We start from the raw sequence: 23,520 nt of genomic DNA on the forward strand, positions 1-23,520 counted from the left end.
GCAAAAAACATGGACAGTTAAGGCATCAGCACCATTTATCAGTCGGGTTAAGCTAACATTGTTTTAAAATTACAACTGATAATATAGACATAGCAAATCATTGACAAATTCGACTGCAGGGTCTACTTGAGCTGATAGCTGAACCAACTAACATCTACAGTAATTATCCAACTAAGATACTATTTATTACTATGTTTCTGTGTAATACCAAAAAAAAAAAACAGTTAACCCAACTGCATCTATGAGAATATTTTGGAAGTTGTATGAATAACTCTCATCTTCCTGGTTGATAAATGTACTGAAAACCTTTGTTGTCAGTTATTGCATAAATAGTCTGTTATTGTGAAACCATGGTGTTTTTATTCAAGGTGATCGTACTCCAAGACTTTAAGCGTACTGTTGCATGTCTGTTTTCATTTTTGGTTATCACTGGCATGATCCTTGATCTTCTGTAATTGCTAAAATTGTCAGTAAACAGAGGTATTACCCTGCCCAGCTCTTTGTCTTCCAGCGCCAGCACGCCTGTACTCTCTGTAAACAGTTTCACCTTGACAGCAGGCAAAGGGTGTGTAGTGGTGAAGTCCCCCTGGGTTCCCCAGCTGAAAGACAAAACAGAAAACACTCAAGAGGTTATTTTCCATGACAGTATAACACAGTGATCTCATCTGTTGAACAGTCGATAAAAAAAGTAAGTCTTCATCCCATTGTTTGCCCCTGAATATTTACAACAGTTACAACAAGCTTGGGCATATCATTCCAAATTTTTGATTTTTATGTGAAACATATTTCTGTTATCATAGGAGAAAGACAGTTAAAGATTTAAACAGCTTAAAACACACAAATGATGATTCTTGAAATGCACTATTGCTGTTTTTATAACTCATGAGCAGGTCTTGGATTTCAAAACATGGTATTCATTTGTGTGGAAAGTGAGGCTTGCAGGGCTGAAGGGTTGGCTGAAGGACATTGACTGTAAACAAACAGCTTTCAGAAGAAGCAGGGAAACAACACTGTATTTTTTTATAAACAGAACTTCTCACAGTAATAATGACAGATGAGACACTCTTATAGATCACAGAAAAATAACAATATGGCTTCCTAAGACTAGTAGTTCCAGTTCTTGTGCTTGTATGGCATCTTATCAAGTCCGAGGATTCTAAAGAACTGCACACTATTTTCAATCATTCTCACACACACTGATGAGGTGAGCTACAATGTAGCCACAGCTGCCCTGGGGTAGACTGACACAAGCAAGGTTGCCATTCACTCACCACCACCAGCAGACAAGGTGGGTGGAGTGTTTGGATTATTTATCGGAATAAATAATCCATTGAGGCAGTTCTTAGCGATTGAAGTATTGCATATATATAATAATGAAAACTGCGATTCAAATTGCTGTGTTGTTATTGTACTTTATACAAACCAGTTTCTAAGGTCCTGAATTATAATTGAGAACATTATGCTTTCTCCTTTTAATTTTTCACAAATGATTCAAATCTTGAATTTCATTGGATTTTACCCTATAATGTCTAAAATATAATTTATAAAACCCATCTTTATTAGCGCCCTGTGATGGTCCAGGGTGTACCCCGCCTCTTGCCCGAAATGCCTCGTTGGAGCAATATAACTGTGTAATTTCTGTTACAGTTTTATATTCATATATTTGTATATGGATACAAAAAGGAAACTTTGGCAGAACAGGAAAACAACTGAGAAATCCAAGTAATGTTTAAATTGCAATGTTCTTGTCCTAAGAGGGCACATCTACACCCAGCACATTGGGTGTTGAAGCTGCTGCCCTCGAGCCGCAGAACCAGAGTCCTGAGGTCTCACACTGATGACTCAAGAACAGCTTTTACAATAGTTCTATAATTCTAATCAATATGTCGCCTCTTTGAAGGACATGTGCAATACAACTGTGTAATTTTTCATTTATTTGTTCTTATTTATGGCTCTACTATGAATGCACTCCATGTTTTATCCCAGCATTTCTCTTTGCACCTTGCATGGGTCAGTAGACTGATTTGTTGTACTGCTACACATTGTTTGTTGGTACAGTGAGGATGTATCAAACACTTTGAAAACATGTCTGTAAGACTTCTGTTCATTGCTACTAGCTTTCACAAACAGTTACTACTCATGTCCTACTCTAAGGAAACAGTTATGAGAGTCGTGACTCCATTAAATATCATCAACCAGCAGGCGGTTGCACACTATAATTTAGGTTTGATCAGAAGTCATAATCTGTAATTTTTCATTTGTCAACTAATCCAAACGGGATTTGATTCACAGCCATTAAAATTGGGCTCTTATGTAAAATATTCATGTATTCAAATATATAACTCTGAAGACAAATAAGCTGAAGCAAAAAAGGCAGTGATTGGGTAACGTAAATTTGGGTAAGTATTGGGAAATTGACTCAAATCCCATGTGGATACATATTTGATTGTTTTTTGTTTGCTATTTTGCCATTTTCTCTGAAAATTAGTAATCAATGCCATACTCTTAATGACTTGGTTCAAAGTCCTGCAACACAAGATCAATGTGTTTGTTGTGATTTCTTTTTTCACAAAAGTTTTATTTTACTGGTTTTATCCATTAATTAAAGTTTCCCTTTGATTTCCAAGATTTTAATCAGATGAAGGGAGAAAGACTAACAAGAGAAATAGTAGGAAGTGATGGTTGAGCTGCAAAACAGAACTGTGACTTTTTTCAGTAACTGGGCGAAAGCAAAAACCGATTCAGTGCTGTTATTGGTATTGATGCAAACATCACCAATGAAATTCCCTTTTCAATCATAATTAACATCGACTGATCATTCTTTAACAAAAATGACACAACAATATTCATGTTTTGTTGAAAATGTTTGCTTAAACCAAACTTTTATCCTATTTCTAAGCACTGGACCAGACAGAACAATCAACTGTCGTAAAATGACTGCCTCTACTTTTGGACATGAAGGAAGGAAACTATGCAGATTTTAATAACAAAGTGTGCATAGAAAGAAAAATTGACAACATATTTTGGCTCCAGGGGGACTCGAATGAAATCTCATAACCTATTTTATTAGAGTCAATTGAAATAAATAGCATTTTAAAAATGAACAAACAAACATAAAATCATAACACAATACCTGAGGGATTATGGAGTAGTAACAAAGAAATTTTCTAATAGACTAGCTCCTCAGATCCATTTAAAACACAGAAATACACAGAGAACAAGTTGAAATGTGCAATACTGTAGCCATGAGAGCTTAAGAGACAAGATTCTTTTTTAAATATTCAATATTAAGCTTCCAGTATTGTAATTCTAAACTTTTGCAGCCTTCACAGTTTGGTTAAATGCTTAAAATCTTGTCTTGTAAGGACAAATTAAAATTCTAACATGTTAATTTCTATCCAAAGAAAGAATTTTCCTCCCTCAAAATTTTTCATAATCAACTGCTGCTGCTCTTGAAAATTAGAGAGGGAGCAGAGAGACCGCTGACAGACAGCGGGTAGTCAGTGGTGAGTTGTGTTGGTTTCACGTGCAAATATCGTTCTGGCATGAAGGTGACCTTGTCGCTAAATGGAAGGTCTAATAATGGACGTGACAGCAGTTCTTGGAGCTCCTCCTGCAAAATGGGTCAAATCCTCTGCATGCTAAATCTGCTTGCAGTTGTACTGTATATACAAAAAAAAAAAAAATCAACCCTTCTATCAAGTCATCAAAGTTCAATGTTAATTCATAACAGTAATTTGAATGTCAGCCTGAGTGCACGGTGGCTGAGCACGCTTAATTAATGTTTGTGAATAACCAGCAGCAGTCTGAAGGGTAACATTCATCTTGTGTGACTTCATTTGTGTGTATGCAAGTGCATGTACGCTCTTTACATAGAAACACTCAACCCATCATGCAGCCTGTCAAGAAACTGTCATTCAAAGTTTGTAACATTTACTTTCCAAAGGCTGAACCTTAAATGCAGCGTAGATCCAAACTATTTTGCTACATCTTTCAATTCAGTAATTTAAGTTGGCGTAAAGCGGTTGTCTTAACAGAGTGTTCACTGACTTTTCTCTTCTAGATCCTGTCCTCATCGCTGTCTTAACCCTTCCTCAAAATTTATCTCTTGTATTAGCAGGATCAATAGAAGACGTTTGGGGGTAAAAATAGCTTATATTACTGTATATGAATATTTCATGGGTGGCTCTTTAATAGCTTGAGTTGTACGATTCTGGAATCTGAGATTAATGGAGAAGCTATTTTAAGGAGAGGATAGATTTATCTAAATTTGGACATTGCAGATGTGATGAATGAGGTCCAATGAGCTACATTAATAACCAGTACAGTCTCTTGCAAAACCTTTTTACATTTTATCACATCACATCCAGAAACATAGATGGAGAATTTTATAGACCAACACAATAAAATGCATAACTTTGATGTGAAAGGAGAATGACACAAGATTTTCAAACACTTTTACAAATCAAAATCTAAAAAGTGTGCATTTTTATTTAGGCTCCTTTAATAATCTTAAAGAAAATCGAGCCCAGTTACCTTTGGAAATCATCTTATTAAGACAAGTGCAGCTGTCCTTTGAGGGAATCCAATGTTTGTTAGTGAACAAATAGAATCATAAAGACCAACGGAGACAGCAGAAAGTTCAGGGTGGAGGTGTGAAAGTGTTTATAGCCAGGACACTTCCACACAGGGATATGTTACAATGTTCCTATTGTAAGATTGGAGAAATGATTGATATCTAGCATTACTGCTAATCTACGAAAACCTGTCCACTTACCTAAATTAACAGGCAGCATCATCATGCTCCTCCTTAAATAAACTTTACAATTATACACAACTTTATATTTCTTTTTATTTTATTCTTTTTAACACACAATTCCAGTTAAATAGAGTGATTATATTATGACAAAAGAGGAAAACGTAAAGAAACCGGAATACTTTTCCAATGTTGGACAGAGTTAAACAATCAATTTCCACTTCCTGATTAAAAATGACCAGGCTGAAATAGTTTGGTTCAGATAGAGAATCTCAGAAATTATAACAGCTTAAGCAAATCAGGGTCATTAAAGGGTTGTCTTTAAATATTTAGAAATTCCCACCTAAAACAACATTTTTAGTACCAGAATAATTAGGGTAAAACTAGATTATGTGTTTCAGTTACACCAGATTATTCTGCTTTGGACCAAATAATTAACAGATTTAAAGGAAATTAATAAAAAATAAAGTATTGTGCAAGTGCACAGTCCAATTTCTTTTAAATGTTGTAATTTACATGCAAAGTGCTTTTGAGAGGAAATGAGGCATCTGAGAGCCCCTGAAGAGCGCTGGAAATGTATCGCTGCAAGCTGAGAAACCACTGAGATGTGGGAGAGTTTGGCAACAGAGGCTTACTTTAAGTTTTAAGTGCATCTTAAAAGCCAATTCATTTAGATAAGTTTCTTCTAGGATCTTATTCACAAAACTGAAATGGTTTATTGAAAGAAAACAGCAATAGTCAGCAATTTAATTAGTTTTATCTTCCATGTAAATGGAGTTTGTTTTCTGCCCTAACAAACGGTTGTGAGTCTTGAAATGTAGAGGCAATATAAATAGCAGACTGTGTATTTTACAAACATCATTGTTTGTTAAATGCCTGTGGTAAACAAACATCCATGTGTGCTCACTCACGTCGGCTTGGATGCCTCTGCTTGGTCGGTCTGGAGCTTCTCGCCTCCCTCCACCTCCATGGTGCAGTAAACAATCCTGTTTGGAGCCAGAGACTTCAGCCCCACCACTTCCATGATCACCACCTGGGAAGAAGAATAGCCTTAGAGAAGATTGTCGAGAAGTGACTCATCTCTTTAGAGAGGTCAGAGAACAAGAGAGTCAAAAGCAGAGGAGCAGGCAGAAAATCCATCCAGAAATACTACTAGAGCAACAATGAGTGTTTACACTCACAGCTTCTGTCTTTGCTGTACAATAGATTCTGGGTGATTTTCCACTGAAATAGACTGTGAAAACTGCTACTATCCTCGAAGGAGCCTGCAACTCCCAATCCCTCAAAACTGCTTGCAGACATAATCTGCCACATAAAGTCTTATACCTCCTCTTTATAAGCTCAGTGCCTACATTGTAGCTCTGCCATGGCCGAGGGTAACTGTGATACTGCAACCATGAAATTCAGTGGGACAGCCTGAAGCGGAAAAATGTGCTGTCAGGATTGGAGTCAACTTTCAATAAAATATTCAGCTCAATACTGTCGATGTGATGCCTGCAAAGTTTGTTACCTGCTACTGAATATTATCCTGTTAAGCCATTCTACAGACATAACTGTGTGTGACAATAAGTCAAGTACATCATGGTAATATTTAATGTCTTTTAAGTGTCTTTCAAAACCATGAACGTTTGAATATATTACTTCAAGGAAATTCCACATTGATTCTGACACAAACATATAATTTTTCAAAAGGTTAGAGTAGAATATTCTTTTTTTTTTCGTTTAAATAAATGCAATCAGAAATTTAAATGTCACATTCTAAGTTACACAATTGTAAGAAATGTCTCATCAGTTAATGTCCTGGAGTTTTGTAAAAATAAATAGAAATAAAAATGAAAAGCAAATAAACATTTTCATATATTTCTGATGACTTCATTTAATCTATTAGCTCAAGAAAGGCTAACTGGGACCTGATGCAATTTGCTCCCATCAGGTGTATTTTTGCTCCAGCATGTATTTAGTGTAACGCACTTTGTGAATCCACTGCAGAATCCAAGCAAATAGCTCGTGCAAGGCAGCAGCAAAAAGAAAATGTTGGACTGCTTTGTGAATTTTCACCATGTTGGCATTAAAAGATGGGTTGAGAGCTACACAATATGTACTCTATAACACATACAGAGCAGGTCTGCTGCTATATGCATTTCATCACAGGTGAGACCCTTGGTTGTTGCTCATGGAGCTTTGCTTAGATGTCTGAGTAGTGCAAGATGTGGGCTGTAACCAACATTGCCCCAGGTCGGCCTGAAGGTTTTCAGCTGTTTTACATAGCTCTCCAACTTGGATCAAAACTTTGATAGATTTCGCTCACACAGTTTCTTGTCTCTGAATAATTTTTGGATGCATCAGGAAAGTACTCTGCAATAGAAAAGTTCTTGAAAACATTCACATTGCTGAAACTTGAATGCCTTTGTATTTGAGATTCAACAAATTACTGAATACATCTCTGAAGGTCTAGCATCAGAAATATTGTATAAATATTAAAAAGATAGTTTTTCAGAAAACAGTTATTATTCTGGCTCACTTATCAAGAATGAAATCTCAGGCTCTGTCTTAATTTAGATTTCCTTCTCAAAATGTTCAATTTTGCCAAATTTCTGCAACAATTTAAAGTTGATTTCACAACAGGGGAATGCACTTGGGCACATTTTGTCAATTTTTTGTGCATCAATTAACAGCTTTAACATACATTGGACTAATTTTGGTCAAGTTACACCAAGAAAACCATTTATAGAATAATATAATATTTTTTATATGCATCTAATACACCAGCTAGGTCTAAAGCCTGGCATGATGGTTTTAGAACCATAATTATTGAATATCTGCTTATGTCATTTATAAATCAAATAGATGTCAGCGCAAACCTGTCCACCAAATTTGGCAGGTGTTGTGAGGTTTAATGTTTTCTTTCATGTTATTAATGAATATTTATTTCAACATTGTACTGAAGTAAGTCTGAGGCCATTATGAACTCACTGACTGAAATAGCACTGCATCATAAGGAGGAGAGGTGTGATTGCTCTCTGTTCTGTGGTGATAACTCATCTGAGACAAGCTGATAACAAGATGAGTCACATTTCCCATTAAGGAGCAGGTAAATAGGTTTTTATGCACACGTGTGTGCGTCAGTCTGTTCTTCACACAGCGTCTGGTGGACCGTCTGAACAGGTGTGCTGTCTGTTTCTATTCTTAGTGTGGAGCAGGGAAGTGTTTCTCATCGGTTTTGATTTCTAGTCCCGCTGAGGCAGACTGTAGATTTGCATCCCTTTAAGATGTTTCATGAACATCTTAAAGGGGTAATATTTGTAGCACTTGGCTAAAGCTGGTAAACCAAAATATATAGTACCTCCAAAGTAAAAGAGAGAACCACATCAGACTTGGAGAGATTGTTCTCGTCCTCCTGGCCCATATCGATGATGGAGGTGTTGTGGCCTCGCTTCAGCTTCTGGAGTTTAAACTCTCCACCTTTGGACACAGGCATGCTTTCCAGGTTGGCCATAAGCTGATTCACGGAGGACTTGAGCTCCTCGATGTACATGGCCTCCATCTCTTTAGACACAAATTTAGGGAACTTGCCGCCCTGTTGGGGAGAACAGAAAAGAATCAGATATTTCTAAGCGTGAAATCAAAAGCTTGACAATTTAAAGCTTCTTAAGACCAGGTCATATAATTTCACTTCAAAAACACAAATTGCCCTTCGCAATCATCCACATCTACTGAAGTATAGAATACTCTTTCATTCATTTTTCCTTATTTGTGGCCTGAAGCTCACACCATGGTGTCCATACTAGTGACACCATATTTCTGAAATATTAACTATATAACAAAGCATATTAAAACCAATCTGAGTGCTCCCTGCAGAGTCTGACTCACCCTGGCAATCTGGTCTGCCATCTGAAGACGACCATCAAGCTCTCTTCTGATCTGTGCAGCCTGCTCGTCCAGATTGTCCAGCTATTGATAAACAAAGAGGAAGAGGTCATTCGAGTCATTTAAGGAGAATGAAATACTTTCTAATCCCAAGTTTTGTTCACACAGAAATAATGTCTGCATCAAATATGAAATAAAATCCTTATCTACACATATTGTTGATATAAAAATGTAGTAAATTTTGACTAAAAACAAAAGTTTATGTACTAAAATATGCACATAAACTTTTAGCTTCTTACACAAGGATTGTACAAAGTTGTGTAGTAACAATATTTTAATAGGATACTGCCTAAATCGATTTGTTTCACTAGTCACATTGTAGAAGTGCTTTTGTACCAAATTAATTCCATCTGCCCGGTAAAATATTGTGCACAAATGGACAAACCTAAAAGGTCTGCTCAGTACAGCAGATTTAAGGCAGATTTATTTTCTCTTCACTGTTTGAAGTTACAATCCACAGTGGTTTATACACTTTGGAGATGAAACTGAATTATGGTGTGTCAGAATTATTTGAGACAGCTTTTTTATATTGAATCACAAGTCCACAAAGACTTAATCTTGTATACACAATTAGAGCTGCTGTGGGTCTTGGGGGTATCCCATACTGAAATCCACATTGATGCATCCCCAAATCAGCAAGAACACAATCCTACACAAATTTCTCTACGCTACTCACATTTCATGAATAAGAATCAAAGTTTCACCTTATACAATAATACATAATACATCTGCAGCCTTGAAACCCATTTTTCTTTTTAAGTTGTTGAGCACTTACTATTAATCATTATTGTTTTTACTTTGATGCAAAATTGCATGCTGAGCAGAATAGAGTTATAATGGCTTTATAGAACTGAATTACAGAAAATAGGATTAGCAGCTAAAAATAAAAAACTGAGAGGACCAGTGAATCTCAGTGAATGTACAATAGTCTTTGGGAGCTTTTGAATGTTTAATGACGTAACCTTGATGTGGGCAATGTCTCCATAACCTCACTCATGTTTTCAGCTGCAGCTGCCGGCACCGGAATAAATTGAAGAAACTTCTGAACTCGTACAAGAGAAATAAGCCCTTCATCAAAAAAGCAATTAGTTCCTACATGAGTAACTCAATAGTTTTCCCCTCTTCATATTCAGTGTATCGCCTTTTTCCTTCCAGCAGCTGTGCAAATGATTCTGAATCAGTTATTCATGTGCTAGTTAATTATTCAAAGAAATCTTTCTGTTACTACATCTATAAAAATAATCTTTCTTTGTTTATTACGTTTATAACAACCAATTTTTTTTAATGCAAGAAAGGTCATGAAAACAGTCTTCATAAAACAATCTAATTTTGCTCACAATTATTTTTTAATTTCAGAATAGTGTTTTATTATTTCACATTCATCTTTCTTTTTCCAACACACCAAATAGGGACATGGGTAAATGATTTAACTAAAGGCTTTTTTGCAAATCTTATCCAAATGCTTGTTTGCAAGCTTGGTTCCTAAACAAATTAAATACAACACACAGATAGTATTCAGGGGAATAGCAAATATAGCTTTGTACAATGCTATGATTTTTTTGATTAACTTTTTTACACATCCATCCAACCATTATCTAAAACGCTTATCCCTAATGGAAAAGCTTGCCATCTACACAGCATTTGGATAAGAGTTGTCTTGTTTAAACTTCAAACCTTACTTGTTTGATGTTCTTCTGCCTCAGGCTCCCAGAAAGCATACTGTAGCATCTTGCTTGATGCTACAGTATGACAAAGGTTTAAAGACGAATTTGAAATAAGCCAGCCCACTGGAAAATAGTCTCCAAATGGAGGACCTTCATAACAATGGCAATCTGTCCAAACCTGGCAGTCCAAGAAAGTTCTCGCTGAAAGCAGACCATAGCATGCTAAAAACCTGACAAAAATCCAAAAATGTCATCATGGGACCTACAGTGAGCTCTTTTGGGTGTTTATATGAAAGTGCATGCCTTCATAATAAGAAAGAAACCTTCTAAATGTCACTTAGTGTAAAATGTTCAAATAGGAAAAGATCGTTCTCTTAATCAGAGAGAAGTCTGCCATAGAGAAAATAGACAGCAAAACAGATTTCTGGACTGATGTTCATGTACAGAATAGTCTGTACTGAATAATCTGGCCATCAGAACATAGGACAAGGCTGGCATAAACCAAATACAGTATTCCAGCAAAAGAATCTCCTAACAACTATGAAGAACTGAGGTGGAAATGTCATGGTTTGGGGATGCTTTGCTGCAGCAAGACCTTACCAGTTCACCATCATAAAATCTCCCTAAGTACTCAACAGACTCAGCAGATATAAATAACCAACACATTCTCACTCCCGACTCGTCATATATTGACGAGTCGGGACGATTTCTGACCATGCGTCACATATTGACGCGAAGGGATACCCTTCGCATCAATAGTTGACGACTTGGGCAGGGTCCTTCAGCGTCACATGTTGACGTTTTGGGTAGGTCACATGTTTTACGTGGATTATTGACACGAAGGGTTCTAGAAACCGCTGCCGAACCTTCAAAACCCGACGATTTGGTTAGGTTTAGGGCAAAAATTACAGTAAGGCATAGGGTAAAACCCCTCGCGTCACATATTGACACGAAAGGGGTACCCTGCGCGTCAATATGTGACGAGGACGGACCGTCCGATGCGTCAATATATGACAAGTTGGGAGTGAGAATGGGTTGAAATAACACTACAACCCTACTGTACAAACAAGTCTCACCTCAACATAAAGTGTGTGTCTATGTCTCGTGCATGTTTGACTATATGTTTTGTCCTCATTCAGTGAAGTAAATGGCCGGTATCTAGTCCAGAAGACTAGAACGCTAAGCTGCCACACACTGGCTCCACCAGGCCGTATGACCAACATCAGCAGGCAAAGCAGATTAAGTGTCTTGCCACAACAGATATAGACAGAGACAGAGGGGGGGTTGAACCAACAGCCAGATGAGCTCCTACCACCTGAGCCTACTTATAGAGAGCAGTGAATCCAGACGTTTTACTTAAATGAGAAGAATATCTCATAGTACTACTCAAGTAAAAGTAAAACATACACTGAAGCAAAATTACTCCTAAAAGTACATTTCTTTCCAAAAGTTACTACATGTAATTGAACAAATGTGACTTGTTACTACCACCTCTGTACATAAACAGTGTCTGCTGCAACTGCAGTGACAGGTGCAGAAATGCCTCTAATAGGATGGCATTTTCCCAAAGGATTTGATTTTGTTATTTTAAATATAAAAAGGAAATCCAATCAAAATGTAATCTCACATCCATTTTTGTAACACCAAGAAGAAAGATCGTTTGTATATTAATTGTTATTTTGTATTTTAAATGAAAATCAATAACTGTTTCATTTTTGGTTTTCATAGCTGGCTTCGGAGAAGAAAATACAACTACCAAGCATTCATGGATTCAAAGTCTCTGCAAGCTCTTTAATAAAGACTTTCTAACTTTACATTCAATTTAAAGTTTCAGATTTAAATGCTTCAGTCAAACTAGTCTTGTTACCAGTAGAAAAAAATATTAGTTGCAGGGTTTTTTTTCCAGCTGGCATTTTAACAGTGGCAACCTGGCTTTTTGCAACTAATGATTTAATGGCTTAAAAGGGTCCATTATAAAAGCATAGTGACTGGAATTACCGTCATCAAAATCACTGAAAAGCGGCGGTCAAGGTAAATATGATGTGCAGTCTTAAAGAGTCTCGCACAGATTAGCGGATATGAAAAATAGTGGAGCATGACTATAAAAAGACCAATCAGCACTCCAGTTTCTTTCCAACTGACTGCAATCACAGAAGCACGATGTGGCATCGCACATGAAAAGATCGAAATCAAAAGCGATTTCTGCCTTGGTGCATAGAAAATATGTTGCTATCACTGCAGGCAACCTGAAAGAACCACATAACTTTTCTGGGGATTTTTTTTTGGAAGTGTCCAGTGTTTTGAACTTTCCCTTTTCCTATTGGTTTCAATCAGCAGAGTTAAAAGCATTTTTCAATAATGGCAAAGCTCAAGCAACCACTAAAAATAAAACAAATGTCAATGACAAATATAAGAAAAGCTTTGACTTCAATTGGATTTGTGTTGAAGTCAGTGTTTATTAGATTTCTGTGTGCTAACTTAAAATTATTTTCTGTGGCACAATGTTTACTGATTTTTAGCTTAAAATCTTCACTCTGAAATTGAAATGTATTTTTCTCCACATCAATGATGAAAAAGTGTTTCAGATTAGCTGACAATGAACTAGTGGATGCCTGATGTCTGTGTTTTGCTCTACACTTCTCTATGTTTCGTATTTCTTCTGTTGTTCTCTCAGCCAAAACATCTCATTCCTGTCACATTTGATGCTGTGAGTCACCAGTCACCAACATGTTCTGTGTGAGATGATTAGGACAAATCTCCACCACAGTTGCACCTAAGGAGACATGGACCATTTCAGAGAGCAGCATGGTCTGAGTTCACACTAAAAAATAAATTGTGGCTTGTGTTAAAATTGTGAAATCATTTATATTTTTTGTTTTGTTATATTACCTGTAAAACAGTCAAAAAATTACCCTGATAGTGACGGTGATGACTTTTTTAAGTGTTATGGTGTATATTGATTAAATTCTTTCTCAAATGAAAGAACATAAGTAATGCAGGATAAGTTAAACCCTTTTCTGTGCTTTTAAATTTCTAGAACCATCAGCAAAGCTTGACAAAGGCCACTTTATGGCCATTCTATTCCAACATGACTGTTGACAAATGCACAAAACAAAGTTCCATAAAGACATGGATGACTGAGTTTGGCATGGGAAAAACATGACTAGCCTGCAGAGAGTGCTGACCTCTTACATATCACACATTTTATGTAGCTTTTGTAGTAAATATATAATGAATTGCTACTTTGAAATATTTCATTGGCATAAAAGCTCAAATAAAAGTTTGATACTCACAGGCTTTGCCCCCAGGCGGAAGTAGAGCAAACCTCAGACAAACAAACAGTGTTATAATGGAAGACATTTTTGCCTTATAAGCCAACACTGAGGCAAAGACACAGACAAAAAAATTCTCCAACAAGTCCTACATCAGGTCTGTAAAGTTGTTTGCGAAAAACAACAGAGAAGTCAGACGTTAAACGTCAATTACTAACCAGAGAAAAAAATGAGGGGCACAAAGTCTCATTGGATGCGAGAGTGAAAGCTGCGTCGGACGCATTTTGCACGTGCAAACCGGGTGAGTACTGACTTAAATAACACATGCTTGTGAAAATCCGCCTTCCGGAAAGTGCTTAAAAATATTTGCATAAAAAGTTGCTTAAATGTAAATACTACAGTTACTGCAGCCTATGTTATCATGCTGCCATAGAAATGCCATTGGAATTTACACACATAAAATCAAGTATTACTACGTCCACTTAATGAGCTATGATTTGACTATCAATACCTATCGTTATGAAAAAAATGGGATGTTTACTACCAGTTACCTTTGGGCAGATGCAAATGTGGTAGTTGCTGTTAAAGTTTCCTTAAACTGGACATGAGGTTGGCTGCAGGCCTTGATCTATTTCTTGCATTATTCCTGACTCTGTTTGGGTTTTGGAAATATAATAAATTGTTTTCCGCCCTCTACACGCTCTGGATTTTAGCTGTCGGGATTGCATGTTCCCTACAGACTTCCTATTTTCTTCAAAACCTTCATGACTGCAGCGCTTTAGCAATGACGAACCCCGGCTAAGGGGCGTGTACTTCGGGACAAATAGCAACCGCCGATTGGTCAGTTGCTGGCAAACCCTAGAATGACTGTCAGGTGGCGTCATGTCAAAACCTTTATGGTTTAATTTTATCTAACAGGTACATGAAGAGAAGTGCCAGCCTCCTCACAAAGAATGAAGGACATTATCTAAGATTCTTTTGCAGAATAATGCATTCCAGTCCCATAAAAAACACATAAAATAGTTTCTCTATTCTAAGCAACAAGTTAGGGGCAGCTGCTTAGAATACAGGGTGCCCACTCTCCACTGACTGCAATAGAACAAAAGCTACTGTAAATATGTTCAAGGTGCAACTACCAGATAGTTGTTTTTTTATATATATTGTATTTTTGCATCTTTTCTGATGTCATCTAGGGCAATTGTCCAAAAATCCCTAACCCAGTCCACTGACCTCTGGATTGCAACTATACGAACACGATAGTTCATATAGTTTGTGATAAAAAGAATTTATCACAAATTTAGAAACAACTGAAGACATGTAAAATAAAAATAAAAACTTCTTGCATTGTTCCTGCAGCTTAGCACCTGATTCTATTTTGAATGCAATGTACTCTAAACTCCTCTGGCCTCGTGCTGGTGGGACACATGCCAGAACTGACCTCCCTCAGCCTCTGGGTACTCCACCTATTCCTATTACATTAACAGGCCTTGTCTCTCAACCTTTACCATATTGATTTTCTGCCCATTCCAGCAATCCCTCTTAAGAGAGAATGAGCCAAAGTGCACATACAGTCAGGGGAGGAGTACAGTATGTTACAAACACAAGGGGAAAAAGTCAAACAGATGCAGTGTTGGATCTTATTGAAACTGGGCAAAATCAGATCATGTGCAACATTTGTTTTAGGTGAAAAGCAGAGAATCATGTTCTTATTGTCATCTTATCTACCACCTTGGGCTTGATTCTGTTCACTGGTCTGCAGAATATGAACTTATGTTAGCCAGATGCCTCTTAAATAAAGGACAGCAAGCATAGACAGTTAAGTCTAATGCGCTACCAGCACTGGCCACTAAACAGCCACCCTGCTATATAACCCAGAGTTCCTGTTTAGTAGAGCACATAATCAGACTTTGCCACCAGCAGCAGCAGCAGAATGTCTGCATTGGAAGCACAGTGGTATTCAGCACAGATCACAGATTGTTGCTTAAATAAAATATGGAAAAACAGAAAGAACGCAAAGACAAAATTATGCTGAAATAATGGGGCAAATTGAATTCCTGCCTCAGTTCTGCCTCAGCTGCCTATTTCCCACTGTTGTTAGCAATCTTATGTCAAAACAATGAGATAAAAGAACTCCACTGGACTATGGTGCAACTGACATCTGACATGTGCACTCCCATAAGAACTGTCAGTACCAAGTTTGGATATCAGCAGCTTGGCCTGTCAGCATCTGACAGTGCATTTTTACTGTCCCATCTGTGCACCTCCCTCTCCAGCAAACATGACAAACCTAAGACCATATGTCCAAGAAAACTTAAGACTGAAGTAGGTGGCAGGAGAAAAAACTGGTTCAGTGTAGTCACATCTATATCATAGCTCTTCAGCAAAATTTCTGAAATGAGAGTAATGAGTATGAAGTGTGAAATGTAAAGAGAAGTGTAGCCTGTTTCTATAGCTACAGTCTGAACGGAATCAAAAGTTAAATATTGTCCTTAGAATGACATAAACTTTCAGCCACGGAACCTCATAGTACCCTCTGAAACTGAAAGGTCAATGCTCTCTATAAGGGAACATTTTGGTGCCCACAATAACAAACTCAAAAACGTATTTAAAAATGTGCATTTATTACTGATTAGAGCTGCAGAAATGTAATGCAGGTTAGATTACTTTAGTGTTAGCCGAGATGACAGCAGGTTAGAGGCAGGTGGGTATTTAACAGCCCAGCTGATGACACATTCCCAGGTGGCTGCTGGGACATTAGCAGCAGACAGAAAACATGACTGGGGTGAGTTTTTCTGAAGAACACAGACCGGACAGCAGGGTATGATTTAACATGGAGGAGCTGAGGCAAAGAGCTATATTTAGATGTGCTGAGAGTGCATGTGTGTATGCTAAAATATGCAGTGTGGGATAGAAGATATATGTGTGAATGTAGCATCTCTGCATGGTCTTCTCAGTATGCATTTTAATTTCTCCACATCTTAATTTCTAACAGTTTAATGCTGCCTAAAATATCTCTTGATATAAAATGACAACTGATGCAATTACACAAAATCTAAGACAAAATCACTCACGCATTTCTCTTCATCTCTGTGGAGCACAAATATTTGATCACCTTCACTGCTCTATTTGCACTGCAGATTAAAATGCTATTTAAAGTGGAGTAGCAAAGGACTGAGCTTTTACATCAGTGTTTTGAGGCTGCCCTTAAACCAGACAGCCAAAAACCAAATACACAAAATCTTAATTTTCTCTTAAAGGGGCAGCATCATGTACTTTCCAGGCATAAAATTCCATTTTATAGCATAATAAAATGTCTATAAAAATGTTGTTATAAAAATGCTATATATATATATATCAAACATAAAGAAATTTGTCGTTTTGAAATTGGCCTCTATCTTGTTAAGAAGGTCTTGTTCTTCCTGACATTCTGCCTTTAGCATGTCATCTCAACAATGCTTCTTCCATTATGTAGTTTACATCTGTTCTTAGGAGCAATTTCCGATAATAAGCTCAGCAGACTGATTGCTGCTGGCTAGTCTAAAGGAAAAGAAAGGGGTTGGAGTCATTAGATGTGACACCAAAGTGACTCTCACACTTTCCTGTTCTTCTCCACCTTCAGCCTTTTCTGGCTCTCTTCCTTTTTAAGTCAGAGAAAAAGCAAAAGACTGAGCAGACTGTTCAACATGGCTTCCTTGTCCTGATTGTTGTATTGTATTTTTGTTCACTACAGATCGCCTGGTACTACTTTTTGGATTCTGGGACGACCCATTATAAGACGACCAGCCCACTAGAGCTGTTGCTCAATTATAATGGAAAACTACCTGAACTGTGTTGATAGTGATTTTTAATCATATTTGTAGAGGACTTCATTTACGGTACAGTGATCAAGGATACATTTCAGTTAAATGTTTATGACTGCAAACATTGTCCAGAGTCAGAGGCAGTTTCTCCATGCAGTGCAGCACCACGGCTCTTTCAGTGAAGAGGTAGTTCGGCAGGCATAGCAATGCCCTCATCCTCTCCCAATCCTCTGTGCAGTGAAGAGGCTCCATTACGCAATTATATCAGCTACAGGCTAAGCCAGGGAGAACTCAGGCCTCATTTCCCAACTAACAGTTGCTGACAAGACAAATTATAGAGGAAAAGGAGGAGCCTTCTTTCAGTGCTGATGGGAGGATGGTTTGCCAGTTAGGGATGTGCGACAGACCATGATTTATGGCTGTGCAGGGTGGAAAGCGTGATCCTGATGTGCTTGTGCTTTACTTTGACACTCAGGCTGGGGTAATACAATCACCCATTTGAGACTCAGGGAATAATTTTATGTGAGGAAGAGTCAAATGGGGTGACTAAATATCGCAAGTTGAAAAAAAATCAGAGAATAAAAATCTGAGAAGTGTTTACTGTGCTCATAGGAAAATGATTTCAAAGTTGGTTGAAATGAAATGCCTCTGCCATCGTGGTTCCTCATGGCTCATTGCTGATTGGTTTGGATTCGTGATTTTGTTTACTAGATCTGACAGTGAGCGAAAACATGACATGCTTTCTGATTATCATCAGGGGAAAAAAATATATATAATAATTATCAGTTCTGCAATGAGGGCTTCATTATTTCTCATTTCTTAAAGATGAAAGACATAGAAAAATAATACCAAAGCACTGTGAACATTTTAAATGTGCTGCTAAACACAGTCAGCAAATGCCACCACTGTTTTGTTACAGTATGACCTAAGAACAGAATGATCCTGCCCTCAGAGCTTTATCTACCCCCTTACCTTAACATGTGGTCCAAGCAACAAAGCTCCCATGACCCTTTTAGCATGAACTAAGAACATCCCTCAGTTATACACCATTATGCATTTACTGTAAAAGGAAAGGACATCAAAATGTCTCAACTTAGAGCCACTGAATTGCAAATAAACTTTAATAACATATACTTTGATACACACATGGGGATAATTTAATAATTAAACCACCAAACTCTTGAGTTGTAAATTTACAATTTACAGTCCTGTGTCCTGGGTTTAAATCTGTGGCAATTTTTGCTCTCAATTTTCTTGCACAGGTTTTCTAAAAGTACTCTGGCTTCATCCTAAAATCCAAATAAATACACTTTACGTGTAAGCGAGGATGCTAAATTGCCCTCAGGTGTGAGGGCAGGAATGACTGTCTGCACTGTTTGTCTCTGTGTTGGCTCTGTGATGGACTACTATCTGTATGCCTCTTGGCCATTGATCGGCAGAGACAGCCCACAACTCTGAATGGAATTAAGTGGGTAGGAAAAAAGGATACCTGAACCATTAATCTTAAAAGAGCAGCATTCCATTGAGAAGTCATTTAGTGAGCAGAGGAGTGACTTCGCTTTAAATCTGGCTGATAAGAAAAAAGCTATAAAATATGGTGAAAAAATACATTTTTCAGAGCAATATGGTTTAAAAAATTGTGAACAATAACAATTAAATATTTCTCTTTGCAGTAAGTAGAAGTAAATTGCGATATATTACAGTAAGAAGAGATAAAATGATATCTATATATATATATATATATATATAAAAACATAGACAATGGTGATGTTAGACTTTGCCAAAAACTCTGGATGTTGTTTATGGTGATAATGTCTCTACAGTCCTGGAGTAAACTCAAGGACACCTGTGAAGTAACAAACTGGGGGGGGCGGTCCCCCTTGTTTTTAATAAACAGCGAGAGTCTTTCAGTTACTAAAAAATCAGCATTAAACCTATTGCTGAACCTCAGATTAAGGAAAAGCTATGTAGTTTTTGTCCTGGTCTTGATACAATGGACTACATCTTCACTTTGGAGTTTGATTGTATGGTACACATGTTTTGAGGAACTACAGAAGGCTTATGAGCTACTCAACGAAGGCTGATAAACTTTAATGGTCAGATGTTAGAATTGTCAAACACATTGCCACAGATAATGAAAAAAAAAACACATCTCTCATGCACCATGTAAAAAAGCCCACTTTCACCAGTGCTATAGAATCTAATCAACTGTGCCTCAAACACTGCACCCAATAATCTCATGCTATACTGTGCAAACACTTCATTAATCATAGCAAGCTGGATGTTTGAAACTGGAAGTTGAAGCTTATAATTTTCTGATTGTTTTGGCTAATGACTCTCTGAAAACTTGTATTTATAAAGCATTACAATGTAACTTACATAAGGTCAATTGATATTTAAATGTGGAAAAGCATGAAACAGTGATGTCGCCACAGAGGAAGACATTCCATCCTGACATAGCTGAATATTATGAATTCCACATCCTCGATCCCAACATACATATACTATTCAGAATGAAAGCACACACAAATTTTAAAAGACATGGCAAGACTTCATGTTCAACAAAATCCCCCTAATTTCCTCACATATAACATATTTTTCAATTTGTCAGCAATCATGCCAACATAGGAAAACTGTGGGACATCATTTTGAGGATTTTCTAGATTTTTAAAAATGCATTTTGCTTTGAAATGTAATTTTAAAAGAACTGCTTCAAAAGTACATATTTTTGAGAAAAGAATTTCAGTGTATAAACATATTTTTACAGTTTTCTGCACCAAAAAGCAAGCAGTGGAGCCATCAGGGAGTAGCGGCTGGTTGGCACAGCAGCTGTCTCTACCAGTCTAATCAGTCTGTTAGTCATTTCCAGGGGTGATTTTACTTCAGCATGAGACAGAAATAGAACAGTGCTTCCTTCTGACAATTTAGGATGTAACTGCAAAAAATAGTAATTCCCCAGAGACAACATCTAAGAAAGTTGGCCTCTGAGTGAAAGCCAATCCAAGAACAGCTCGGTAGCATGCTGACTGGGATGTCACATGTCCTATATAAAGAGCATTTTATCACTGAGTTGAGACACCCATATATGACTAAATATATTATTTAAAGATATCATCACCAGTAAAGACTTGATATATTCATTACTGCAGCAAATTAAATTGAGATGATACATAGAACATTTGGAGAAGTACTACATGTAAAAAAGAAAGAAGGTCTCTACTTTCTCTTCTTTGAAATAAATGTGTTTCTTCTCACAGTCATGATCCATATTCCATTTCTTACACCACTGGGCAAATCACATAGCAAAACTTCACATACATTTTGCACCATATATAATGCATTATTCATTGCTCAGAGCATGGCATGTTCAGAGAAATGGTGTTGTGTTCTGCATCCAGATTCCTAACCTGTGGTAACACTTGCAGCCAGCATACAAAAGGAAGCAAAAAAAAAAAACTAGGTTAGGGAACCTCAAAGGACTGGGAGAAAAAATACACAATGGATATGAGGGCTGTGGTGATGTATTGCACCTCTGCATTAGAAGGTTCACACTAATGAACACTCATGCAGAACAGAACCTATATTGATTTTTGCCAACTGAGACATTCAAACAATACTGAACCATCTAATTTGTTTAACAGCAGCTTGTGCCATCCACCTCAATATAATCAGCTGCTGACAGGAAACAAGAAAAATCTGTGATTAAAAAACAAACAAACTAGGCCTTGGAATGTGTGTCAAGTGTTAAGGTGTCCGAGGTTTTCTCCGCATCCTGTTTGTATAAGAGTTTTAATCAATCTGTAGTAGTAAGATAACAGTAGGGCTGCTTTCAGCACACCCACAGAGAGCAGTAAAGACAGCAAGCGAAGGAGAGTTATGTCTGACACAAGCACCCCAGAGTCCACTATTATCTTCCAGTAATCTCAACATATGTCCCCCATGATAAAGTATTACTGGCCTGGTAGTAGGGGATGCATCTCAAGATACCAATTTGATTTTATAGTATCTCTGTTTAACATCACAGCCAAGATGGGAGAAAGAGTAAGGAATGTAATATGTAATACCGTAAATTAGAAACAGGACATAATAATGCAAACACTGGCCAGATTTGGGATCATTTGACTGGAGGTGAACCCGATTCATTTATTACTCGAAAAAGCGCTCATGTTGTCTTGCAAAAGTATTTATTTCTCCTACCTTTTTCACATTTTGTCATGTGAAAACTTCAATGGATCTTGCTGATCTTTTGGGTGATTAACACACCCAAGGCGGTACATAACTGAAGTTGCTGGAGAAAGAAGCATCTAAGAAAAAAATAAGTGTAGTGTACTTTTGTAGAACCACATTTTGATACAATTACATCTACAAGTCTGGAATGTCTTACTACCGTTACCCATCTAGACACTTAGGATGTTGTAACAATTATTTTGTAATTGAGTAATCTATCAATTATTCAGGCAATTAATTGAGGAGTTGAATAAAAATTTTGATCAAATGAAATACTGGTAAATACTGTCTAATATTTAGACAATATTTCATATCAGTGCATCACTAACAATTACTTTGCTGTTGCTTAGAAAACTTGTAATAATAATAGTTAATTTTTTAAGTCAACCTGGACCAAAATTTAAAAAACAAAATCTGAAATTATATTAAATTTAATAATAAATAATAAAGCAGCAGTTTTGGGCTGCAAGAAAGTCCTGGGTTCGATTTCCGACTTCTGATCTTTCTGCATGGAGTTTGTATGTTCTCCCTGTGGATGTGTGGGTTCTGTCCAGGTACTCCAGCTTCCTCACACAGTTAAAAAAAATGACTGCTAGCATAACGGTGCTACCACCATGTTTCACCATGATAGCATTTAGGGTGATGTAGAGTATTAGTTATTTACCACATGTAGTGTGCCAAATCAGTTGTGTCTCCTCTCACCAGAACAGAGTCTTCCACGTTTCATGTGCTCACCATACAAATGCTAAATCTGACTTCTTCTGGCTTTCTTTCAACAATAGCATAAAGGTTTGTTATAATATTTACTAATTAGGTGATTGATTGCTGTTGCTTGCACTGGATTTTACTTGGGACTGTTTAAAGTGGGTAGATACTTGCAACACTTTTCACATTATTTTAACATAAAATCCCTACAAAATACGTTGATGTTTGTGGTTGTAATGTGACAAAATACAAATAACTGCTTTGCATTGCACTGTAGGCCTGTAGGATGTGCCACATAGAACAGATAGAGCCTACCTGACAGGCTTGATAAAGCAGCTGATGCTCAAACTTCTTGATGCCAAGGATATTTTGGAACATCTCATATAGCTGGTCCTTGCTCAGGATTAGCTCAGAAGCGGCGCTGGCGGTCATGCGTTGCTGAGCCTTTCGTGGATCTTCGTCACCACGGTAGATGGTGTCAAATTTGGCCATCCAGGAGCTCAGAACTGTCTCCTTACTGAGACCGTCAATCTCCGGGAGGCTTCGCACTCGTTTCTCGATGTGCCTCTTGAAGACTTCCCTGAAATCGTTGGCTGAGAAGCCGCCACTCTGCACCATCTTAGCCACGCGGTCACTCTTCAGGAACACCTGGACATGTAAAAGACACATGTTAGACTTTAATATTTATCTTGCTGATATATGTAAATAAATGCTGGATTGTCTCTGAAGATGATCTCTGATTTGCATATTTAAAATTAATGTTTCAATAAACTTGGAGACAACACATCCCAAATTAAACATTTAGTGCAGAGGTGATATGGTATGGCAAAACGGACAAAGTATTTTATTAGATGATCATGTAGGCAAGTGTGTGTTTATGTGCATGTTGTGATTTAGTAAGAGGCGGAAAGCCTGTGGTAACAACAAGCTAACACGGACAGAGTCAGGCAAGACAATACTGTCACTGCATCAAGGGAAACAGCCATCCAAGCTGACAGCATTTGTCAATGTGACAGTCACATTTTGTTCTTCACTTCCATTCTGGTTACAAAGCAGCAGCTTCTGAAACATCACAGCACAGGAGTACATTATCATTGTTTTTTTTATGCATCTTTTCACTAAACAACAAAGGTTTGCTGTGTGAAACAGATGTTAAGTCAGCCGTTTTG

General features: G+C 37.4%; 1 protein-coding gene across 14 annotated transcripts in view; it reads right to left on the reverse strand.

Annotated features, from left to right (window-relative positions):
• cadpsb (Ca2+-dependent activator protein for secretion b) overlaps positions 1-23,520 on the reverse strand; it is a 92,128-nt gene that overhangs the window by 47,551 nt on the left and 21,057 nt on the right. For all 14 annotated transcript variants that reach the window (XM_032549653.1, XM_032549654.1, XM_032549656.1 and 11 more), the window contains exons 3-7: positions 22,667-22,999; positions 8,627-8,707; positions 8,100-8,333; positions 5,668-5,789; positions 488-599 (exon numbers count right to left, since the gene is read on the reverse strand). In XM_032549653.1, coding sequence (XP_032405544.1) covers positions 488-599; positions 5,668-5,789; positions 8,100-8,333; positions 8,627-8,707; positions 22,667-22,999 — 882 coding nt within the window. The remainder of the gene's footprint in view (positions 1-487; positions 600-5,667; positions 5,790-8,099; positions 8,334-8,626; positions 8,708-22,666; positions 23,000-23,520) is intronic.

Source organism: Xiphophorus hellerii, chromosome 20 (assembly GCF_003331165.1).
Source record: "Xiphophorus hellerii strain 12219 chromosome 20, Xiphophorus_hellerii-4.1, whole genome shotgun sequence".
In the NCBI taxonomy this organism is placed as follows: Eukaryota; Metazoa; Chordata; class Actinopteri; order Cyprinodontiformes; family Poeciliidae; genus Xiphophorus; species Xiphophorus hellerii.